General features: G+C 39.8%; 2 protein-coding genes across 6 annotated transcripts in view; both read right to left on the bottom strand.

Annotated features, from left to right (window-relative positions):
* The window catches only part of kif13a (kinesin family member 13A), a 43,240-nt gene extending 26,404 nt beyond the window's left edge, over window positions 1-16,836 (bottom strand). For 2 of the 5 annotated variants that reach the window (XM_032559427.1, XM_032559429.1), the window contains exons 1-3: window positions 16,439-16,836; window positions 16,106-16,196; window positions 1,305-1,317 (exon numbers count right to left, since the gene is read on the bottom strand). In XM_032559427.1, coding sequence (XP_032415318.1) covers window positions 1,305-1,317; window positions 16,106-16,196; window positions 16,439-16,493 — 159 coding nt within the window. In that variant the 5' untranslated portion in view covers window positions 16,494-16,836. Of the gene's footprint in view, window positions 1-1,304; window positions 1,318-11,106; window positions 11,202-11,290; window positions 11,356-16,105; window positions 16,197-16,438 lie in introns of those variants that run through there. The other 3 variants (XM_032559428.1, XM_032559430.1, XM_032559431.1) reach the window with 3 other exon arrangements.
* Window positions 16,837-18,104: 1,268 nt separating this feature from the next.
* LOC116717811 (E3 ubiquitin-protein ligase NHLRC1) lies at window positions 18,105-20,329 on the bottom strand. The gene has a single exon (XM_032559434.1). The coding sequence runs from the start codon at window positions 19,762-19,764 to the stop codon at window positions 18,565-18,567; it is 1,200 nt and encodes a 399-aa protein (XP_032415325.1). The 5' UTR covers window positions 19,765-20,329; the 3' UTR covers window positions 18,105-18,564.
* Window positions 20,330-21,627: the final 1,298 nt, after the last annotated feature.

The raw sequence follows: 21,627 nt of genomic DNA, 5'->3' as shown, positions 1-21,627 counted from the left end.
TGCATTTCTGACTTAATCTGCAAAAGATCAAAAGCTCCACAATTTGTGCAGATTAGACGTAAAATGTGTTACTTCTGATTTCTTTTTTGTTTTGTAGATACTGCTTGTAAAATTTTAAACTGCTCTTTTTTAAATGAAACTTTTTTAAATTAAATGTTTTCATTTTTCTAATGTGTTACATCTGGGAATTTTCTCACTAGATTTTTGGATCTATTTGCATATCAGGGAATATTTACTTTATTTTCTTATTTTCCAAGACTCAAAAAAAAAAAGAAGCTGCATACTCATCCTCAGATTGCAGAGGGCCTCCTCCCTGATCCTTAGTCTGCTGCAGTAGCACTGCCAAAACACTTTCCCTCCCAACACAAATACCACAAAATAATTGAAACTCCCTCTTAATCACCAAAAGGGCTAATGGCCAGGGAAAGTCGTGGCTGCACAGTCAGCTTGGGAATCTCTGAGATCACTGAATGCACTGAAAGCAAGACTTCCTCTTGTGACTTCAGACAAGTAAGTGGGTTCCATTCAAAGGAACAAAAGTGCCATCATTCTCAATTAGAGCTGGTTTGGAAACTGGGGCTCCAGTGCCCTCTGTTCTGTCTCCGTCCAGCCAGAGGGTGTGATTGCACAACAGATTTCTCTTGATTGGACAATTACTATTAATCAGCAGTGAAAATCATGATGATGCAAAAAAGGAAAAAGACAAATTTTTTGTCAAAAACACAAAACAAAACAAAAAACTAGTTTTCTGCGACTGCACTGAGGAAAGCAGACGGCCACGTGCTCATCTTAGTGGAGGGTTATTACGGGGCAGCTCAGGTTCGCATGCCTCAGAGACCATGCACGCCCACAGTCCAGTCAGGGAGGGGTGGGGGTGGGGGGTGGGGGGTGCCTGAGTGAGTGTACCGAGCACAAAGCCCGTCCCTGGTGTGTGAAACATCTCTGAGCTAGTCACTAGCATGTTGTCGGGGGGGAAATGGGGGTGCGCTGCAACAATGCGGCATTCAATGAGCGCACACACAGCCCCAATGTCCGCACTCATCCCTCTCTCATTGTGGAGCCTTTGTGGGTGTTTGGGAGATCTCAGAGTGCTGACACATTCACACGGACATCTATCTGGCTCCTGCTGAACCACCGATCGACCAATAAAAAAACCAAACTCAATCATGTCTGTAGAAACAACGTCACAATGAAGAATCGACCTGTGCAGGAGAAATTGTCCGGCCTTTTGGGTCTGTTACTTCTGAATGTTTTGATCTGTGAGTAACAAATGTCTGTCAAATAAATGGATAAAACATACATACCTTGGACTGTTTTCTGTTGAAGCAGAAGGTCAATCCATCATACACAGGGGTGAGTGAGGGATAGAGCAGAAAAAAGAGACAGACAGGAAAAAGAGGTTAGAATTCACACAGGACAAATTCACTTAAAATAAATCTCTTCTCCGGTCATGAGAAAATGCTTAATTTTTATATAAAAGACACTTTTGCTTCACGTGACATCTTTATTCTCTTGTTTTTCTCACTTCCACTAAGTAAGTGCATGGCTGGAAGGTGCTGCTGTGATTGGGTTCATAATTGGGCCAGTGGAGCGAGAGGAAGGGAAGAGATTTAAGATTCAATGTCCCACTGACTCTGTTGAATAAATAGCTCTTATTCCTGTGGACTTAACACAGAGGCCAGTTCGGGGAAGCTGCTCTCTCCACCACCAGCAACCGCCATCGAGGACAAAAGAGCCAACTATACGTCCCTATGTTTCGTAAGGTTGTCCTCTGAACAGAAGGAACTTTTTCACATTTTGCTGTTGTCACCATTAACTTAAATGTACCTCATTGGATCATTTCACTTTCACTTTAGAAAATCTGGAGTGTGGTGTTAAACTGTGAATCTTCCAGCCTGCTAAGCTTCAATCCTGCCAATCTTGAATCCTGCCGAAGAGAAGGATTCCTGTAGCACGATGCTGCCTTTGTGCCAAATAAAAAGTGCTGAATACACATACAAGATGCACTTTTCAGACTTTAGCAGTGAAAACATTTTAAAAACTATGTTTACCCTTTTTTTTTTTTTTACAATCATGCATCACTTTACGTCTGTCTATCACATGAAAGGTTGTTATCTGAACTGAAGCTAAACAGCTCCTTGACTCAGGTTACAGCCCCTTGCTGTACACGGATAAATGCAACCATACTGTGCTGTATTGTGCACAGCAGTGTATTAAAATACACCTCCACCCCTAGCGATTCAGCCGGTTCAATCCTTCTGCAGTCAGCACATCCTTCCTGCAGAACTCCTTTGGCACAGAGACAAGGGTGGGCATCAGGTTCACATGGTAACTAATGCAGGGCAGGGTGCATCAGGAAGACTCCAACTCGCCCTCACACACACCCCTCCAGAGAGTCTCACACAAATCTGAGCTGAGTCACCGACTAGAGAGCTGCATCAGAGGATACCCACACCCATCCAAACAAGAACTGTTCTCTATTCAAATCTGTTGTTGCCATGCAAAGTGTTCTCCTCAGAGCAAAAATGATTATCTCCTTTATAGGATACATGTGAGCCTGTAGCTGTGCTTGAGCTCTTTATAATGAAGGACAGGATGATTGCGAGGGGGCCGTAGTGGAAGCAGAGGGGTGGGGGCGTAAGGGTTCATAATCCAAATCTAATCCGAGACCTTTGCGTTTTGTCTCTCTTTAACACAATAATTAATTTAAGCACCTCAAGATCTTTGTCTTATAGTCTCCATCCACATGCAAGGAGTCTGTATCATTTATGGGGCAGAATCGAAGTTTCTTTAACTCTGAACTGAAATGTTATTTTTTTATTCACTTCAGAAACATTGCAAGACTTTCCTGTGACAAGGACACAAGGAAAGTTTTTAGTTATTGTGTTTTGAGTTGAGCAGTGGCTGATCCAGCATCAACGGTGCCGTGCGCAACCACTCCTTCAAAGACAGGCTGTGAAGTCATCAGACTGAGGTAGAAGTATTTGAGCAGGAGTAGCAAATCCCTGTCACAATCCTGGGGTGTTTGGGTTTCTTAGTTTTATCTTCCAGTTCTTTGTGTATTTGGATTTATTCTCTTAGCTCTGTGTTAGGTTTTACTTCTCTGTCTTTAATTCAACTCTCTTTGTGTTAATTAGTTTCTTCCCTCATTTCCTGCTTCCTCTCTGCCACAGCTGTTCCTCGTCACCACTAATGAGCACACCTGGTTCCTTTGCCATTTCCACTCCTGGTTCAGTTTTTAAGCTCCTTGTTTTGGTTTTCTCATTGTTAAAAACTCATCATGTCATCATTTTGACTCTAATTTTGCCTTCATTTGGCTTGAACTAGAAAGCAAAAATGATATTACCATTTTGTCACCAACTTTTTACTGTTTCAACAACAAAAGATAATGTCTAATCTTATATGACTTGGCTCGTTTTCAGGGACTCCAAAACATCCTGATTGGGATATCTTGAACAACAAGTAAAAAATTTATTATTAGTACCAATATTATTGGTACTGTCCTTAGCAGAGATAAAAAAAAAATAATAATGACCTTGCCAATGAAAAGTTGTAGGAAGTTGTATAAACAGTTTAACAACACATACTCGAGCAAAAACATGACTTAAACGAAGGAGCAATACTTTAAACCGAGGGGGATTGGGGTGCAGTAGGAAATGGGCCTTTTTACATTTCTTTGGCACTTAAAAAAGTCCTATTTCTTTTTTTTGTTGCTTAGTTTTAACATTGTGGACAGCACATTTTATTGCTTAAATCTGTTTTTCCTGTACTGACTACTGATGACAAAGACAGTGATGAGGTCTAATATGTCAATTCATACTATAGACATGAGAGGATGTCCAGGAAGAACATCAGGCTGTAATACAGATAAGCTGCAGACAGCTGAAGACCTTGAAACTACAGTCTCGTTTCCCACGGTCAGACAATGGACGAGATGTCAAAGCATAAGTCTATCAGGTAAAAATAAACCGGCTCAGTAATTCACAAAAACAAAATGCTGCCCAACAAAGAAATACTAGGAGGGAGGGAAATTTATAGAAACCGCATATCAAATGACAAATGGGACTAAAACACACATGTGTGTAACTTTATGAATAAACCGCTCAGCATCTGCAGCAGAAAATGAGCCGCCACAGTGTTGCTGCTGCAGTCTGTCGCCTCCTGCTCATTGTTTAATCTGTTGAGTGTACATTTAATGTCTCCAGCTCTGGTATGCCTGGAATGCTCCGCGTGACAATGGGAGGAACAAGATTTATTTAAGATGTTAGAATATAACTTCCTGAGACATTCTCATTTTTATTCCAACAAAAGACTTCTTCTAAAACTCAAGTGTTCATCTAAACTGCCTTTCCTTATCAAAACACGAAAACCTCCCCCCCTCCCAGTAAGGTAAAGCACATAAGGCTCCAGTTCTCCCACTCTGCTGTGGAAATAAGCTCCCTAATCCCCCCCCAAAAGCCGAGTGCTCCTCCGAATCCGTGCAAGCTTTAGCACAGTCTGTCTCCTGTCGGAGATTCTTCCCTAAAATTGGGATTTTCAGGTAATTATACTCGTATCTAAAAGAGCACTTTCAGGTGAAGATTCTGACTTCATGTTACTATAAAAAACAAGTGTTTCACCGCATATTCTAACTATATTTTCACTGTTTTGTACATGAATCTGATTATCAGTCAGTGAGTCTACTGTACTCCACTGGTCTCTATTATTATTCCAGCATGCATGTCACATTAGATGCTGAGAGCTTATTAAAGACACAGTTTTGGCTCTATTAATGTACATGTTTGGCCCAGAAGTGCCAGATAGCATCAGATTCGTACCCCACTGGAGGCAGACGCGCTCAGCTGCTGCTTCAGCTTTATCAGAGGATGCCTGAGGCCGGGACTCCCATGAGGTCTGTGTGGTCTGCAGGGAGAGCTCCAGGTAAGTTACCTGATGCTGAGACAGTGCATAGAAACTAACTGGGTGAAAAATTGTCTTTCATAATTTTTTCTTTTACGTCTAACTTGACAAACATCCATGAAGACAGGAGGATGTTTCAGAGTTCTCTGGTTGTTAAAAGCAAACTGGACACTCTTTTATGTCTTCTTAATTTAGCTTTTTGTTTCAGATATTTCAAATATGTGTTTTATACTAAGACAACTTTTACATTAGCTTTTAGAGTTTTAAAATGAGTTTAAGAATCATTTTAACTGAATCAATAAATGTAATAGATTATATTCATGTGATGCACCTTTTTAATTATTTTGTTGATAATTTTATATTTTAATCCATTTTGCTTAGAAACCTATGTATCTATAAGCATCGTGCATGTATGTATTATTTTTATGTAATTAATAGATTATTTATTATTTTAATAATAAATAAAATTATTTATTATTTCTAATAATAAATAATCTATTATTGTTAAATGAATTAGCCAGGATTAATGAATTAATCCTGGCTAATTCATTAGATTAAGGATTATTTAGATTTATATGAGTATAATTTTTGTTTTTAATTAATAAGGTCAACATTATCATTATATTGACAATAGTAGTTCTGTTAATTAATATTTGTTGCTTAAATAGAAAGATTTAAATTGTAAAATACACCCTGAAAAAAATGACTTTTTTTTTCATTTCAACCAGTTTTGGGTTTTCACTGAGTAAGATCTCTATAAAATATATTAAATCTCTGTGGATGACTACATACACTCCAATCACACAGAACATTTTTTGGCATGTTTTTTTTAATTATTATTATTATTTCATTTGAGCATTTGTATGAAGAGCAGAGCTGCAGCAGAGGAACCCTCGCACACTGCCCTAGTGGCTACAGAGTTGGATTAAGGCCACTGGGTTATTATGCCACCGAAAACTGCACTCTTCAAGCCCAGCAGGCAACAAACCAGATTAATCTACTGTATCATCCGACTACTGAGCCATCTATCCAAGCAAAACAAAAAATTACAATGCAAGGCTGAGCTCAGATGTATTAGACAAAGCAAACAGTTTGCATGTTTTTTGCAAATCATTTGATTTAAACCACTATCTATAAACACCCTGCAAGTAGGGCAATTAAAAACAGCGATTATTATCCATTTTAAAATGTATGTAAATAAATAAAGAAAAAGTTATGTTTATCTAATGTTCTATATTTTAGGAAGATTTCTACTTCCGCCTAAAGAGAATACCTAATCCTCCCAGTAGAAAATGCAGATTATCTTCTCCTGTGCAAATGCACACATCTACAGTATGAGATATTTTACCGCCACTCCCCGTCACATATTTGTGCCCCTCCTCTTGGTCTATTCTTGCAGCTACCCCCACCCTTCCACCCTTTTAACCTCCCTTGACCCCCAACTATGGATTATTCCCAGCATAAGTAGCCAACAAGCTTTGAGACAATGACTTTTCAAACAGCAGTGCAGTGGAAACCTCTCAGGAGTTTAACATCAGAGCTATAGGACTGTGCACTGGGCGGCTATGATCTAACATTTAAAATAAGCTTTCAGTGTTTTATGGGACACTTGAGTTTCCAATAGAGGTCATCCTGCTGCACACACAGCAGGCAGTGTTACAGTAGAGGCAGACAGAATCTGTCCATTGACCATTTAGTCTGGTTCCATGTAAAGTTACAAACTAAAGCAAAGCTATTTTATTTATCAGGCACTGTGATTTTAAAGTAAACAGGACAAGTGTTTGCAGTCAGACATGTCTGTGAAGAATGTTTGGAAATGCTTTCAACACAACGCCGAAGGAAGTTAGTGGACTAATGACAAAAACAGGCAGAGGGAGCTCGATCCCGCCACACAAACAATTTCTGGAACCTCTTCCTTACACGCCTCTCACTTGGGAGGCTTCCTCTGCTAAAACGAACTCTTAAGCTTTATTACATAACACACCTAGTGTCAATGTTAAATATCTAGAAGTCTTTAAAAAAACAAAATATGTAAAATTCATTCGTCATCTACATGATTCTTGATTTTTAAAAAAAAAACATTAAAAAAACAGAACCACATTTGTTTATTTAGATATTTATAGAATGTTATCTATCGAATATCTAATAAATTCACAAATGTTAAGTGAAACTTTTCTTATCAAGGTTTCATGGTAAACTGGAACAATGTTGCATCAACATCATGCTTATATGAAGCAAAGCTACTTTAAAGTATGACCAGGTTGTTTCTGGATAACAGATTTCCAGTTTTCTTTGAGATCTAAATGGGCAATTGAAATAATGAATCTCACGTTAAAAAAGTAAAGTAAAACAAATGTACTTTGACATGGATAGACGTTTTGAAACAGAAAACATAGGAATAAGAATTATCCTCCTTTAGTCATCAAAGCATATGTTCTGAACATTTATAGTTTTGCCAAACCTAGAAAATGAATTAAAGCACATTAAATTTGTTGTTGGATGCACAAAAACGGTCTGAACCCTACTAGAAATGGATAACTTGGATTTTTCTTCCATCCATAACAGCTTCCACCACTAAGTGTTATTGTTAGCACAACCCATTAGCACTCCAGTATGGTGTGATTACTTAATTGGATCAGTTGATTTCTAGCTGGCTGTTCACGCCTGTCAAGATGAAAATGGGCAAATTCCGGTCAACAAATGATTTTTCAGTACATTTCTAATAAATGCTAAAAGGGTTAGTTCAGATTTTTTGAAGAAAGGTGAAGTGACATTGGTTGAACCTGCTGATGCGAGGAACCTGAGGATTTACTAAATATGATGATGTTCTAAAGCATTAATTAAACCGATGACAGCTCCTTAATTTTGTAGAGAAGCTAGAGAGATTCAGGAGGTCTAAACATGTAGCAAAGCATCAAACTCATCTTAACTAATATTTTGCATGTCACACATTTAAGATCTGCATAGTAACCAAAACTAAGCATCAGATTAGACAATATTTACAGGCATAAAAGTTATATTATTTTCCCCTGAAATGTAGAACAGATGTAACACGCAACAAATTAAAAATACAGTATGCCAGTAAAATCAAGAGTACAGCATTCAAAACAACATTTTTGGCTCTGTCATAACTAATTCAGGATTTTTGAAGCAAAGGAGAGCTTAGACTGTTCTAAAAGCTAAAATTAGTTTCTTATGCAAATATTTGAAGTGGCTTGAGGGATATCACTCTTTGGGTCATCAACAAACCCCCAGGAGCCTCTTGTATTTTCTGTCTGCTGTCTCTAAGCAACGGCAGTAAACGTGGAGGAGACACACAGCCTACCAGCCTCATGAGTCAAAGTTCCAATATGAAAGCCAAACTGTGCATTTTGAAAAACAGGCTAAATGAAAAAGCACTGCCACGAGCAGCACACATGATAATCATGCCATCATCAGCATGGGGCCTCCAAGTTTCCATAACAAATGTTCACAATGTGGCATACGATGGAGGAAGGCTCTAATTTAATCCGCTCCGCCATTTTCTGACACCGCAGTGACAAGCCGGGTCAGCAGGCTGAGGTCCACGTCAGTGTGCATTCAAACACAGAGCATAAAACGGACCACGTGTGCTCCAAACGTCTTAAAAGGTCTGAAAGGCGGCACATCAGCCGAGGAGACGTGAAGTTCATCGAAATGTTTCACTGAGATTTGATTTCTTCCAGGGGAAGGGAAGTGACACTTTTACCGCCGGGACACACCTCCTGTGACGTTTTCTGTCGGCTGAATGCCACTCATCTGAATAGACTTGGTATGCTGCTGCTGACAACAAAATCCAGAGTAAGCTGGCTCACTGAGGGCAAGACAAAACACAAGTCATGAGCCTGAACATATTAAAGAAACTAAGCAAATACTTAAGACAACCTTAAATTAAAGCTTTAAAATGTTATTGGCATTTATTCCCCTTAGTGTGACTAAATTAAAATGAAAACTAAATGCTAATTTGTAAACTTCAAAAAGGCCTCATCACAAAGAATCATGCAAGAAAACCATTATGGAAGAATTGTCTGAATGTGGATTTTTACATACGCTGCTGCCCCTCCGTATAAGAGGCCACATCTGACATTAATGAGGTGCAGGCTTAACAAAGAGGGAGGGAGCCATCTTTTCTCAATTCCGGATCAAGACATAAACAATATCCCACCCTCTAAATAAACCAGTGAACAGTGCAAAGTGAATGCAACCGCTTCAGGGTTTTGCTTATAGCACTTTCCCCTTAATAAAAAACCCCAAAACAAAACAAAAAAAAAAGAAAGAAAAAAAACCCCCACAGGTTTATGGAGAAAATGTGAGCCGGTGTGGAATACTTTAGAGCCAAATGACTCTGAGAACAAGATCCCGCAGAGTGGAAAGGTTGATTATTGGCACAAAATGAGCAGCATGGAAAGACAAAAAGAACATTCCTGAGGTCAGTCACTGGACAAGGCAGCATTGCCATTTAATATGGAGGTTAGAAGACATGATGACACTTTGTCAAAAGTTACTGACCTCTACGAGTTTAACACTAACATCTGTGCTGGCAGTAGTTACAAATGAACAGAGAACACTAAATGCTTTTTATACAGTCTCTAGTAGAAGTGATTGACTTTTCTAGAGAAATGTCGCCTCGTCTCCATATTTAGCAGAAGCACTGATCCATCTTTTGCAAAATAGCAATACTGAAAAATCTAGCCGCTTTTTCTGGTGTTGTTGGAGATTCCTGAACATTGTAATGTAAAACCAGGCATCTTCCCCCCATAAGCACTCACAGGTGGCCTCATCCTTACACATCAGTCCCTCTCAGGTGCAGTTAGGATTAGGTGATATCTACCCCTTCCAGTTCACAATGGGTCAATAATGATATATTTTCCTCCATATTATGTGTTCCAACACTAGGGGAACATGTTTACAAATACTTGTTGGACAGAACTGTGTGTATTACTGGTTTAATGAACAACAAACCTTCAGAAGTGCTTGTAAATAGTTTAGACTTTTTCACACACACACAAGCCAAATTAAATATAGAACTCCGGGTTGCTGGGGAAACTCCAAATACTGAGTTTTGACCTCAAAGGCCGTTCTCGTTGTAATCAGACACAAAACTAAAAGAAATATGATACTTGAGTACAAAGGGAGAGCACCCTGTCACATCTTTCAATTATGTGTGTCAGTTCTGATTAGCGCATGTGTTGGGATCAATGGATGTGAAATTCACAATGTTCTGCTGAGACTGTTCTGTTCATTCTGCTGCCATGTGACTCTCATGTTTTCTTGTTAAAGGTCAGCTGACTGTCTGAGAATTAAATTTCAATGATGTGTGAGTTCCCAGAAGTGGTCAGGTGTTTATTAGCCAAATTAACCAGACAAACTTCCCATTAGTTTCATTTTCAAGCATCCAGCATCCTGAGGAAAGTGAATAATGACTAGACAGTGTAAAATGCAATTAAGTGACCTTATTGTTAAGTCAATGATGTGGTGTTTGAGTTATTGATTCTGCAATGAAGACGCAGACGTGCGGTGTATGTATAGTATGACATTTCCTGTGGTCATGCAGCACAATTTTGCATCATACCCAAAAACGTCTGTGGCACTCTGGCCTAGCTAGTGATCAGATAGTGTATGCAGCATTGTCAAATGTGCAGCATTGTAAAACGGGAGCACTATTTTCCTACAATTATTTTTTCTTTCCAGTCACTGAATTGAAATATGCAGAAAGCGTGACGGGGGGTGTTAGTTCAGGATAATTCAAAGAGTGGGAGGACAGTAAAAGCAGCATCCTAACAGAGGAGGCTCTAATTGTAGCCCCTCTCCACACCAACCAGACTACAATACCTAAGGAAGCAACACAACAAAGTCTGGTGGAGATAAACCCAATTGAGCTCTTGTAACCACCAATGATAAGAAGAGATTAGGGTGGAAATTACAAGCTAGGGGACAGACACTATCAGATAAAGACATTCCTCTGCAGATCATCATAAAATGTCAGATTAAAGCAGTTTTTCATTTCACTTTTGGGGATAAAAAAACAAACATTTGATTTCTTAGGTCAAAATTGTGGAGATTCAGGTGTTTTTCACCATGAACAATGCATTCAATTGTTGCATGGTGACTAACATGCAACATAAGTGTAATATGGCCCCATTCTGTGGGTCGAAGGGTATTTTCTTGTCATTACACACCACCACTCACCCCCTACGCAGACAGTCGCCTCAGGTATTTCTGTTCACCCCCAGCTCCTTCCAGCATTTATTATGTCTATGCACCTAAGGAGAGATGACTGGAACCTGAAAGAAAAACTACTTCTCTCAGACTTCTGTTTCAAATATGCCATTCTGTCCAACGAGCAGAAAGGTGAGACTCAGGGAAATATAACCTTTTGGCCTGAAGTCACAAACTGCTTGATTTGTCCTTCAGTGAGATTAGTGTTCGTTTCTGAGGAGAGCTGGGGAGAATGGTGCGGAGATCACGAGGGAAGGCCAAAGGCTCTGCAGAGCAGACAATAAGGCTTAGCCATCAAAGGAAATAAAAAAAAATCCTTATTTTTAGGAAAAGCTGTGCAATTCAATCAACTTGAAAGAATATGCAAATAAAAATGTAGAATTGAGAACATTTTCACAAAGCAAAAACGGTGGTAGAACCGTTCAAAAGAATGTTTAGATGTCCCCCTTCTTCCATCAAGAAACCCATGTATTTCTAAGCAAACACCCAAAGATTAGTGGTGTGTTCATAAAAATATCTATTATAGCTGTTTCCTTTCTGACGCTCTGCCTGAGCATTCCCACGAGAGAGAAAGTTTCCCATGGCCCCTGCAGCCATATTCAGCAGGCTAATACCCTCTGAATTTGACACATTTCCAACACGCAGGGACAGGTGTCTTCAAAAGCTGGCAAAGCCCCACAGATCAGGGCACTCCCGCCCCTGTACTGCGGGCTCCACACGCAGAAAAAAACGGGAAAATTACATGGTTTTACAAAACCAAGGAAGCCAAAACACACACACACACACACACAGTGAGCAGCAGCAGTATTGAGATCCTGAATAATTACATGCCTGAATTGCATCTTTGAGCAGAAATGTTACATAAATACAGTGAAAACCATCCAAGCTGTATGGCTGCAAACTGGACTGAGGATCAGAACCAAAATGACTTTATCAAAATCTAAAACACCAAGAATTACAGACAAGTGAAGGTGAAACTGAAACAAACCACAGAACATTTTCCACCGTATTTTAACTTCATGAAATACATTCCTGTGGATCTGATACTGAACATCAATCAGATATGAAGGCTTCCACTGGATGATAAGGTAAAATATGTTTGTGTCTTGCTTGTCAACATGGAAAGAGGTAACACATAACTGGCATAAAGTTCTCACAGTTCCTGAACCATGATGTACATGTTTTTTTTTTTTTACATTTTGTTACATGTTTTATTGGGGATTTTAGAACAATGCTGAAAGTTCTACTCTACTGTTCTACTGTATAAGCTAACTCAGCAAGATTGGTTGGAGGGTATCTCAGATCAGCAATTTTTCAGACTGTCTAATCTGTTCACAAATTCACAATTGGATTTTGCTCCGCACTTTAACTAGGCCATACTAGTTAAAGTATGGCCTATTTTAGGCCATACTTTATGGCCTAAATTTTAATATAATTATTTATATTATTATAAATTATTATTATTATTTACAATAATAAACATATTTGGGACGGTCAAACTCTGCGCCATGCCTCAAGTCTTGTGCTCCCTCTAACATATTTTCTTCCAGGACTGCTCTGCATTTACCTCTATCCATCTTCTCATGAACTTTGACCAGCATTTCTGGGACTGCTGATGTAAAAAACATGCCATGTTTCATAGTGTGAATGGTGTGTTCAGGAATATGTGTATTTTTAGTTCTCTGCCTCACAGAAAGTTTAGAATGGAGACTACAAAGGACACTTTGGACTCATCTTATTGGAGCACCTTTCACCTTTTTGCAGAGTCTTCTACATGACCGAAGCAAACTGCTGATTGGTCTGCTTATGGCTTTCTTTTTGCCACTCCTCCACAAATGCCCGATTGATGGAGGTGCATTACTAATTGTTTTCCAATCGACAGACTCTCCCATCTGACCCATACGTCGCCTTCAAAGTTACCATGGGCCTCCGGGCTGCTTGTCTGATTAATGCTCTCCTGGTCCTGCTGATCAGTTTAGGTGGACACCCATTATCTTGCTGGATTTGAAGCAGTCCCAACACACCGTGTGCTCCAAGAGATACTCAATGATTGAGAAATTGTTTTATAGCCTAATTAGGCTTTAAACTTTGTTAGAATTTTAATACAGTACATCTTAGTTTGTGATTGTAACGAAGTGAAAGGGTTAAAAACGCTTAAATTATTTTGCAAGGAACTGCGCTTTGAGCTTGATTTCTGAGCTTGATCGCTTGGACGGCAGCCATTGTGTAGCAGTCTCGCTTCTGATAATTGCTTTAAATACAGATTAGTGCAACGACCAGAGCTACTGGCACAGTAAGCTCATTATTTAATGCTGACTAGGGAACTAAGAAAGTGTTACAAATTTACAAGATTCCCCTTAGCTCATAAGAAAAGAGCTAGACATCTCACATGCATTCTTGTTCTCTGCAGTCACTCTGGGAATATTTGAGCACCCTAAGAAGCTGTTTGTCCATTTAAAACGATCAATACAACAGGAAAACAATCATGCCTAAACTACAGCATTCTGTTAGACGTTTTGCGCGCCTGTGGGTAATCAGGTCAGGTGTCTAATCATGTGTGACACAGACAGCAGAAGAGAGCTAGCAAGCCGAGCGCAAGACTGAGGCGCAGCTTTCATTGTGGGACAAATATGACATTTTTGACAACTGCTAACAGGCATGAAATATGAGCATACACTCATCACTCGCCTAAACGCAGTCTGATCCCCTCATTACACCGGGAGAGCATATCAGATCAGAAGGCAGCGCAGATCACACACTTTCAGTGAGCCTTTGTGCACAGAGATCATGTGAAACTTTCACCCTTTCTTCACTTTTAGCAGAGATGACTCTTAATGAAACATGGAGCATGCTGGGAGCTTGATAGAACTGATCCAATCTAATGGCGCTTTGGTGCAGGACCCCATAAATTAGTCCTGGATTTGGAGATTTAATGCAACACCCTGAGGTTTGGGATTAAACAGTTGAAACAAATCGGACTTCTCGTGTCAAATAAAGTAAACTTCTTTAAACCATGCTATATTTAACATCACCTGCAACACCTTGTTTAAGATCCCAGGCAGCAATTTTATGTTTCAGAACAAAATGAGTTTACTGTAATTTACTTTTAAATCTGATCCCAGTGGCTTTTTTGGCAGCCCTGACTTTCTAGGAACAAACCCAAGACCTATATTTGTTCCTGTGCTGATCCAATCCTGGCTTGACCAGAGGTTTCTTAGCTAAGTGCTACACACAGTCAGTAACAGGTATAACAGCAAAGAAATGCCCACAGAATGATCCTGTCACTACCATAGACAGTTGTTGTTGGCATGCATGGCTACAGAATATATTGAAAATCAAACATTACCACAATGTCACTGTGCCCAATTTTAATACAACAAAAAGCCGTTTGGAAAGCAGTGAACATAATTATCTAGTGCCATGCTTCATGCTAGTTTTATATTTTAATAGGAAACTTTATTCCCAAGCCATTTAGAAATTTCCCTGCAAAAATAGCAGCTGTAGCCTGACTCCGGTTTTTCAACAAAACCATGTTGCCATGATAGAAATACTTCCTTCTTTCCACAATGTCAACCATCTGTGGTTAATGTTTCAACTTAACCCAAAGCAGAAAGACATCATAGTCATCAATAAAACCTTCAGAAACACAACAGGATATCACATTTTTCTGATATTATGCAGCCACACTGTGATGTGTGGCTGCATGACCAAGTACTAAAAGCCTGACAATAATCACTGTCCTCTAAAGTTATCTGAATAAGGGAACTGTAATTTCACAGTGATAATTTGCTTCAATTTAACCAGTTTGAATGGAGTTTTCATCTGTTCCAAGAGTCAGCAACCATTTTTGCCCTCACTTATGTCAAATAACATTAGCGTAGAGCCACAAAACCTTCTCACTCTACCCAAGAAAGACAGTTTATGAATTTCTATGAAGACCTGTAAAAGCAGTCAACAAAAGAACATGCTATAGAACAACGGAAGGTTTCATATTTATGAAAAACAGCTTGTAGTTTTCATCACATTGATAAATGAAAAGCACTAAAGAAAAAATGATCTGATGCTGCTGAAGTACTGGCCTGTTGTGGAAATACCAACCATGCATTGCAAGAAAACATATAAAATCTGCTAAAACTGTCTATTATTTTTATGTTTGGAAAACATTGTAGTTTTTCACCATTTTGCAACAGCTATTAAGAATCTCTTAATAAAGAGGACCAGAAGAGACACTAAGAGGCAGGTTGTAGATCTCTGCTCTATTCAGTCAAATGTTCTACGTTTGCTCACTTCCAGTTCTTCAATTTCCCATTGCCACCCTGTTCCACAACTGTCGCTTTGCAGGAACCCATTCTCGATTTCCCCTCTGCAACACGACGATGGGCTTTGAAACCGTACACAGCAGAGACCCCCCATGCCCTTCCTGATCGTGTCCTCCTCACTTACAGATAAGCAGAGTTCAGAGTTTGAAGGAAGCCATGGAGACCGAGAAAAGTGGAACGATGAACTGTACAGTTCTGACATCTTTCTAGACGAGACGCATTATAGAGGTGTTACAGTGCAATGATTGGTATTGGAAAGATCAAGTGAATGACATAATCTGTGTCATGTTGCAGTCAGGTGGCTGACAGACACTGTGTCCTCTGCAGCAGCAGTGCAGTACTCCTGTAAACCCTCTGTATTTATTTGCTGACATCTATGCAGCCGAAACACGCTAAAGTTTCTCAACAAACTATAACCTGTGTAGTTTTATTCAGAAGGAAAACATTTGCAGCCTTTCTGAGACACACATAGTTGTTTGCTCGTTTCTTGCAGCAGACTGCTCTCTCATGGCTTTGTAATATTGTTCTGACATTTCACCCACTACCACCACTTCAGCTCTGATGATCCCAAAAAAGTCATAAGATGCATGTTACTGCGTTCATAATCATCTGCTGAAACAAACTACGTGTTGCATTTCAGCTTTGATTACCTGTTCTCTCCTTTTGCATTTGAGGGTGGAGGCTGCAGGATAGTTTGGTTGTCCTCCATGTCCACCACACATTTTGTATTCAGCTCAATCTCTGCAGAAAGAGAGAAGTTTTTTTTGTTTTTGTTTTTTTGTGTGTGTGTGTGGAAAAAAATAAGGGAGAATGTGGGGGTGTGAAAAGTCAGAGAATCTGATCTACTTTCGCTGTGTTGAAAATACACTGGGGCATGACTTCAGGGTTATAACTCAAGAGAATGGCGAGGAAAGCAAAAGTTTAAGATCAAGCGAGAACGAGAGAGGAGTTTGCGGGCGGAAATCGTCGTTTTGAACACTTACCCCTGCGGTTCATGGGCCGAACTCTCACAGCAACTTTTACCTTTGTATCCGACATTTTCGTCCACTTTTTCTTTTTTTTTTTAACTCCCACCCTGTCTGGTCTGTCTGTGCGCCGAGCTATAAATGTATAGTCTGTAAATCCCCCGACAAGCAGCCTCGGATTTCTGGCAGACTAAAACCGCTTTCAGCAGACGCTCCTCATCAGAAAAAGCCCCCAAGGAGTCCAGATTTTTAGGAAAATAGATCCGGACAAGTTCATTTTTCTTCCTTTAAATCCATCCGGGATCTCTTCTTGTGCGGATCGAGCCCTCTGCTCCGGCCCCAGACAGCATCCCTAACACCGCCATCTTCCACCGGGAGCTCGACTGCTCTCCTCTGGCAGGGCTGGAGAGGCTGTGCCAAAGGAGGGGAAAGGATTTACGCACCGCGCCGCTCCTCAACAGGGAGGAGAAAAGCAACGGCAGAGAAATGGCAAACTGCATAATGACAAGTGATAAACACGCAACAAACATGAGCATAAATTAAGGCATACTTTAAAGAAATTAAACTGGTTTATGAAGCAAAACGGTCTCCAAAGCACACCAAAATAAAATTTCTGATAGTATGTTAATAACTTACGTAACCTTGGTCAGATTATTAAGATTATAACTTATCAGATGCGTTTTTTGTTTTTTTGGTGTGTTTCTTTTTTTTTTTTTGTTCTTTCCCACGAAATACTCTTTCACATTTAAAAGTCTGTTGATGTTGTAATTGAGTTTTCTCAGCAAAAAACAGTAATTATTAGACACTTTAATATTAATAGATAAATAAATAAATTAATAATAGCAGTTTTTGGGTTTGTCCTCACAAACAGTAAAACTTAGATTTTTTTTTCTTCATATCAAGAATGATGCTCCATGAAGTCACATATGGTGGGGATGATTGAGCACATAGTTCAATAAAAACAGTCAAATACGTATTTGTTTACATCCGGACTAGACAAAAGCTTTTCTCTGTTTTTTTAAAAAATATATTCGAAAACGTTCATATATTGTAACGCCATTGATTTGTTCTGAAGAAACAGCGCCTCCTACCGACAGAAAATACAATAGTCGAAGTGAAATATGAAAAAAGGGGCAATTCTTTTTACCCTATCTCTGATAGTGATCTTATCAGCATTAAAAATAGAAAGAAGAAAAGAAAATCAAATAAAATTTAAATTTCTACTTAAGTTAAATTCTTGACCACAAGAAGGTAAAACCGGCACATTTTTCAGTTATTATGTTTTTATATTTTTACATTTATTTATTTATATTTTTAAAATAAAAATGCAAAAACAGATCATGTTTTTCTTCTTTTTCATTACTGGTTTATTATGAAACTATCAAATTACCAAAACATACACTGACCTCCTCAATGCACACAAAAATATGGGATGATAGTGTGAAATTGAAACACAATCAGCATCTCAGTTTCATTACTATAACTTTTAAACATTGTGTGCCAATTTTAAATATGAAGTTTTGTTACTTTTGTTCTTTCTGGACTTTTGTGGCAGGGTTGTTTGTTTTGTTTTCTACTTTTGTGTTCACTGTTATTGTTGTTGCTTTACTCATCACGATCGCTTATTTTCCTCTGTTTCCGTTTTCAGCAGTTTAACACTCAGTAATCAGACTCGGCTGGTTTCAGTAGTCGTCCCAGTATTTATTAGTCATTGTTGGATGAACCTGTCTTGAAGATTTTGCTCGGGGGGGGGTTCATCTCTTATTTTGCCATTAAGTATTAGTAATGTAGCACCAGAAGGACACCAGACGTTAACGGATAGATGAAGAAACGCATGTAGAAGGCTTGAAGGGGAGGTTCATTTTACAGCAGGAAAATGTACTTAAACAAACAGAACTGCTTCTTAGCTGTTCAGTGTAAGGGCAAAATTTAGAAAACAATAAATCACAACTTCTTAGGGTATCTTAATTACCCTGCTCATAGCGTACACCCAGCAGATAATAAGTATCCTTCAAACAGACAAGTTAATCGACAGAAATATTTAAAAGTAGAAAGCATGAAAACAACAAAATACTTCAAACAAACTTTAATCTGTTTTTCCAATACCCTGTCTTGGTTTCTTATTATGTAATGACCATGTTGCATCAAGCACCGGGTTTACTAGAATAAATCTTCACCGTATGGTCGCCACCATCCACTGTGATGAGCGTGTTGTTCAGTATTACCAACCCAGCAGGTCGAATGAGATGGACCCCGACAAGAGGAGTCAGGACTGGGTGGTTCTGAAGGTTTCCTAAACTACAAATCAACCCCTGATCACAGTCAGACACAACCACATCTCCATCACTGCTGAAAGCCACATCTGAAATGTTGAACCTGAAGGACGTTTGGAGGATCAGGCTGAAGCTGTCCATCTGGTAAAGAAGGTGGAAGTCTTTCGTAAACACCTTCAAATTTCTGTTGTGGTGCCTTCCTCTTGGATGCTCCAACACTGCTGTGTTTCCGTTTTTTTGGCAGTGAGCCACCGCTTTGGGACAACAAAGGTTGGCTAGGACATTTTCACTCTCCAGGATAATGCCATCACTAAAGTTCACTTTAAGTCTGAGCAGATTGCCAGCCTGGAGGTCAGAAACCAGGATGCGCCCACAACAGTCTGTGTCCACGCCCCAAGGAAGTTGGAAGCAATCTTTGACCGTCACTACGTGTATTCCCCTGGATGTAAAAACCTTCACAGATTTATCCCCTGCATCTGTCACTATGACATAACCAGTAGGACTCACTGCCACATCCACTGGGTAACAGATGTCCCCATTACCTGTTCCTTTTTCTCCAAAACTGTGCAGCTTCCTCCCTTGTTGGTTAAACACCACTACTCTCTTCTCTCCATCATGCACCACGACTATTCCCCCCACAGAGCCCAAAACTGCGATTCCAGTGGGGTTGATGAGAGTCCCCCAGCCCCCAAACGCAGCAAAAAGATGCAGAGCTGTTTCCGAGATAAATCCTCCTTTGGACCTGTGAGGGGGAGCGGAGGACGAGGATTTCTGGGACAAAAGGAGCTCCTGCAGGTCACTGAGAACCTGGCAATGGGAGGTGCTGTCAACACTGCACAGCTGTCGACAGAACGGGCACTCCAGCTTCCTCAGGAGAGGGTGGGACAAAGCTGTGATGCATTCCAGACAGAGTACATGACCACAGGAAAGGTTCTGTGGTCTGCGCTCCCTCTGTTGAGAGTTAAACATCTCAAAGCAGACTTTACACTCCAGTAAGTTGAGCTGGATTTCCCTCAGGGTCGCCTCTGGACTCAGGCAGCAACGATGTGGGAGATCAGAGGTCTGGTCCATGATGACTGAAATAGAGTGACGTCCTGGCAGCCTCTGCTGAGGTAGTTCAGCTAACTGATGCAGATTGAATAAGGTTCACAAAACCAAGCTGAAAATCTGGGAATTTCAGGCGACACGATGTAGAAAGACGGAGAGAACAAAATGAACTGGAGAAGCTCTGTGTTTACATGTCCTCTGCTTGGAGGCCTCAGTCACCACGTGATGTTTTAAATCTAGCTGAGGCTCTCTGGCGCCCTCTTTTGGAAATAACGGTTCATAAGATGAATTTTGTACATTTATTACTGCGATTTGCAGTTAGCATTTGCACAAGTTTGTTGCTGAACACTAGTGAGCAAAAAGCATAATGAATCTGAGAAGGTTAAGGGAACAGAGTGGAAACAGGAAATCCATTCCATTAGAGGTTCGGTTTAAAGTAGATTGGCACTGGCAAGTTTAATGACCCAACAGACATGCGGAAAATACACCGTGTTATAATTATTATCCAAATTGGATTTAAGTGTCATAAAGATAAAAACATTTTGTTGTGCTATTAAATTTATAGATGGTACTGTGTGTCAGGGCTCTTTGAATCACTATAATTAATTTGGGTTGATTAGTTTGTCTGGTGAGCTCAATTAAAGGAAATCTACTTAAGAAGGATGTTCCACATTATTAAGCAGGTCACAGGTTTCAAGCAATATGAGAAAGAGGAAGGATCTCTCTGCTGACGAAAATCATCAGATAGTGTAGTGCCGTATGACAAGGCATGAAAACATTAGATATAAAATAAAACTGAAGCGTTATTGTACTGTGAAGAGATTTGTGACTGATGCAGAACAAAGATGGGTTTGTACAGATAAAGGCATAATGAGGAAGTTTTCTGTTAGACAAATTCATCGGATTAAGAGAGCAGCTGTTAAAATGCCCTTAAGAAGCAGCAAACAGTTATTTGAAGCTGCTGGTGCCTCTGGAACCTCAAGGTGGAGGATCCTCCAGAGGCTTGTGGTGCATGAATCTACTATTCAGCCACCACTAACCAGAGCTCACAAGCAGAAACGGTCGCAGTGGACCCAGCTGTACATGAAGATTCATTTTCAAACAGACTTGTTCATTGATGACTGCTGGATGGTCCAGATGGACGCAGTAGTGGATTGGTGGTGGATGGCCACCACATCCCAACACGGCTGTGACGTCAGCAAGGAGGTGGTGGAGTCATGCTTTGGGCTGAAATCATGGCGAGAGAATTGGTCGGCCCCTTCAGAGTCCCTGAAGGTGTGAAAATGACCTCAGCAAAGTAGATGGACTTTCTGACTGATCACTTTCTTTCATGGTTCAAAAAGAAGAGCCGTACCTTCAGTAGCAAAATCATCTTCATGCATGACAATGAATGCTGCAAGGAATACCACTGTGTCATTGGCTGCTATGGCATAAAAGGGGAGAAACTCATGGTGTGGTCACCATCCTCCTCTGACCTCTGACCTCAACCCTATTGAGAACCTTTGGAGTTTCCTCAAGCAGAAGATCTGAGGGTGGGATGCAGTTCATATCAAACCAGCAGCTCTGGAAAGGTTTTCTGACATCCTGCTAAGAAATTCAAGCAGAAACTTTCCACAAACTCACAAGTTCAATGGATGCAAGAATTGTGCAGGTGATATCAAAGAAGGGCTTCTATGTTAACATGTAACTCGGTCTGTTAAGATGTTTTTGATTGAAATAGCTTTTGATTTTAGTACATGTGACCACTTAATGCTGCACATTCAAATAATGACCGTTTGCAGTTTTTTATAATCCATAAAATGTTTAGAAAATCTGCTGTGCATAATTTGGAACAGTGCATTTTGAGATTTTTATTTTTGAACAAAAATACTGTTCTCATGGGGAGCT

Source organism: Xiphophorus hellerii, chromosome 3, assembly GCF_003331165.1.
Source record: "Xiphophorus hellerii strain 12219 chromosome 3, Xiphophorus_hellerii-4.1, whole genome shotgun sequence".
In the NCBI taxonomy this organism is placed as follows: Eukaryota; Metazoa; Chordata; class Actinopteri; order Cyprinodontiformes; family Poeciliidae; genus Xiphophorus; species Xiphophorus hellerii.
The sequence above is the reverse complement of the archived record's forward strand: the minus strand, read 5'-3'. Positions and strand labels throughout refer to the sequence as shown.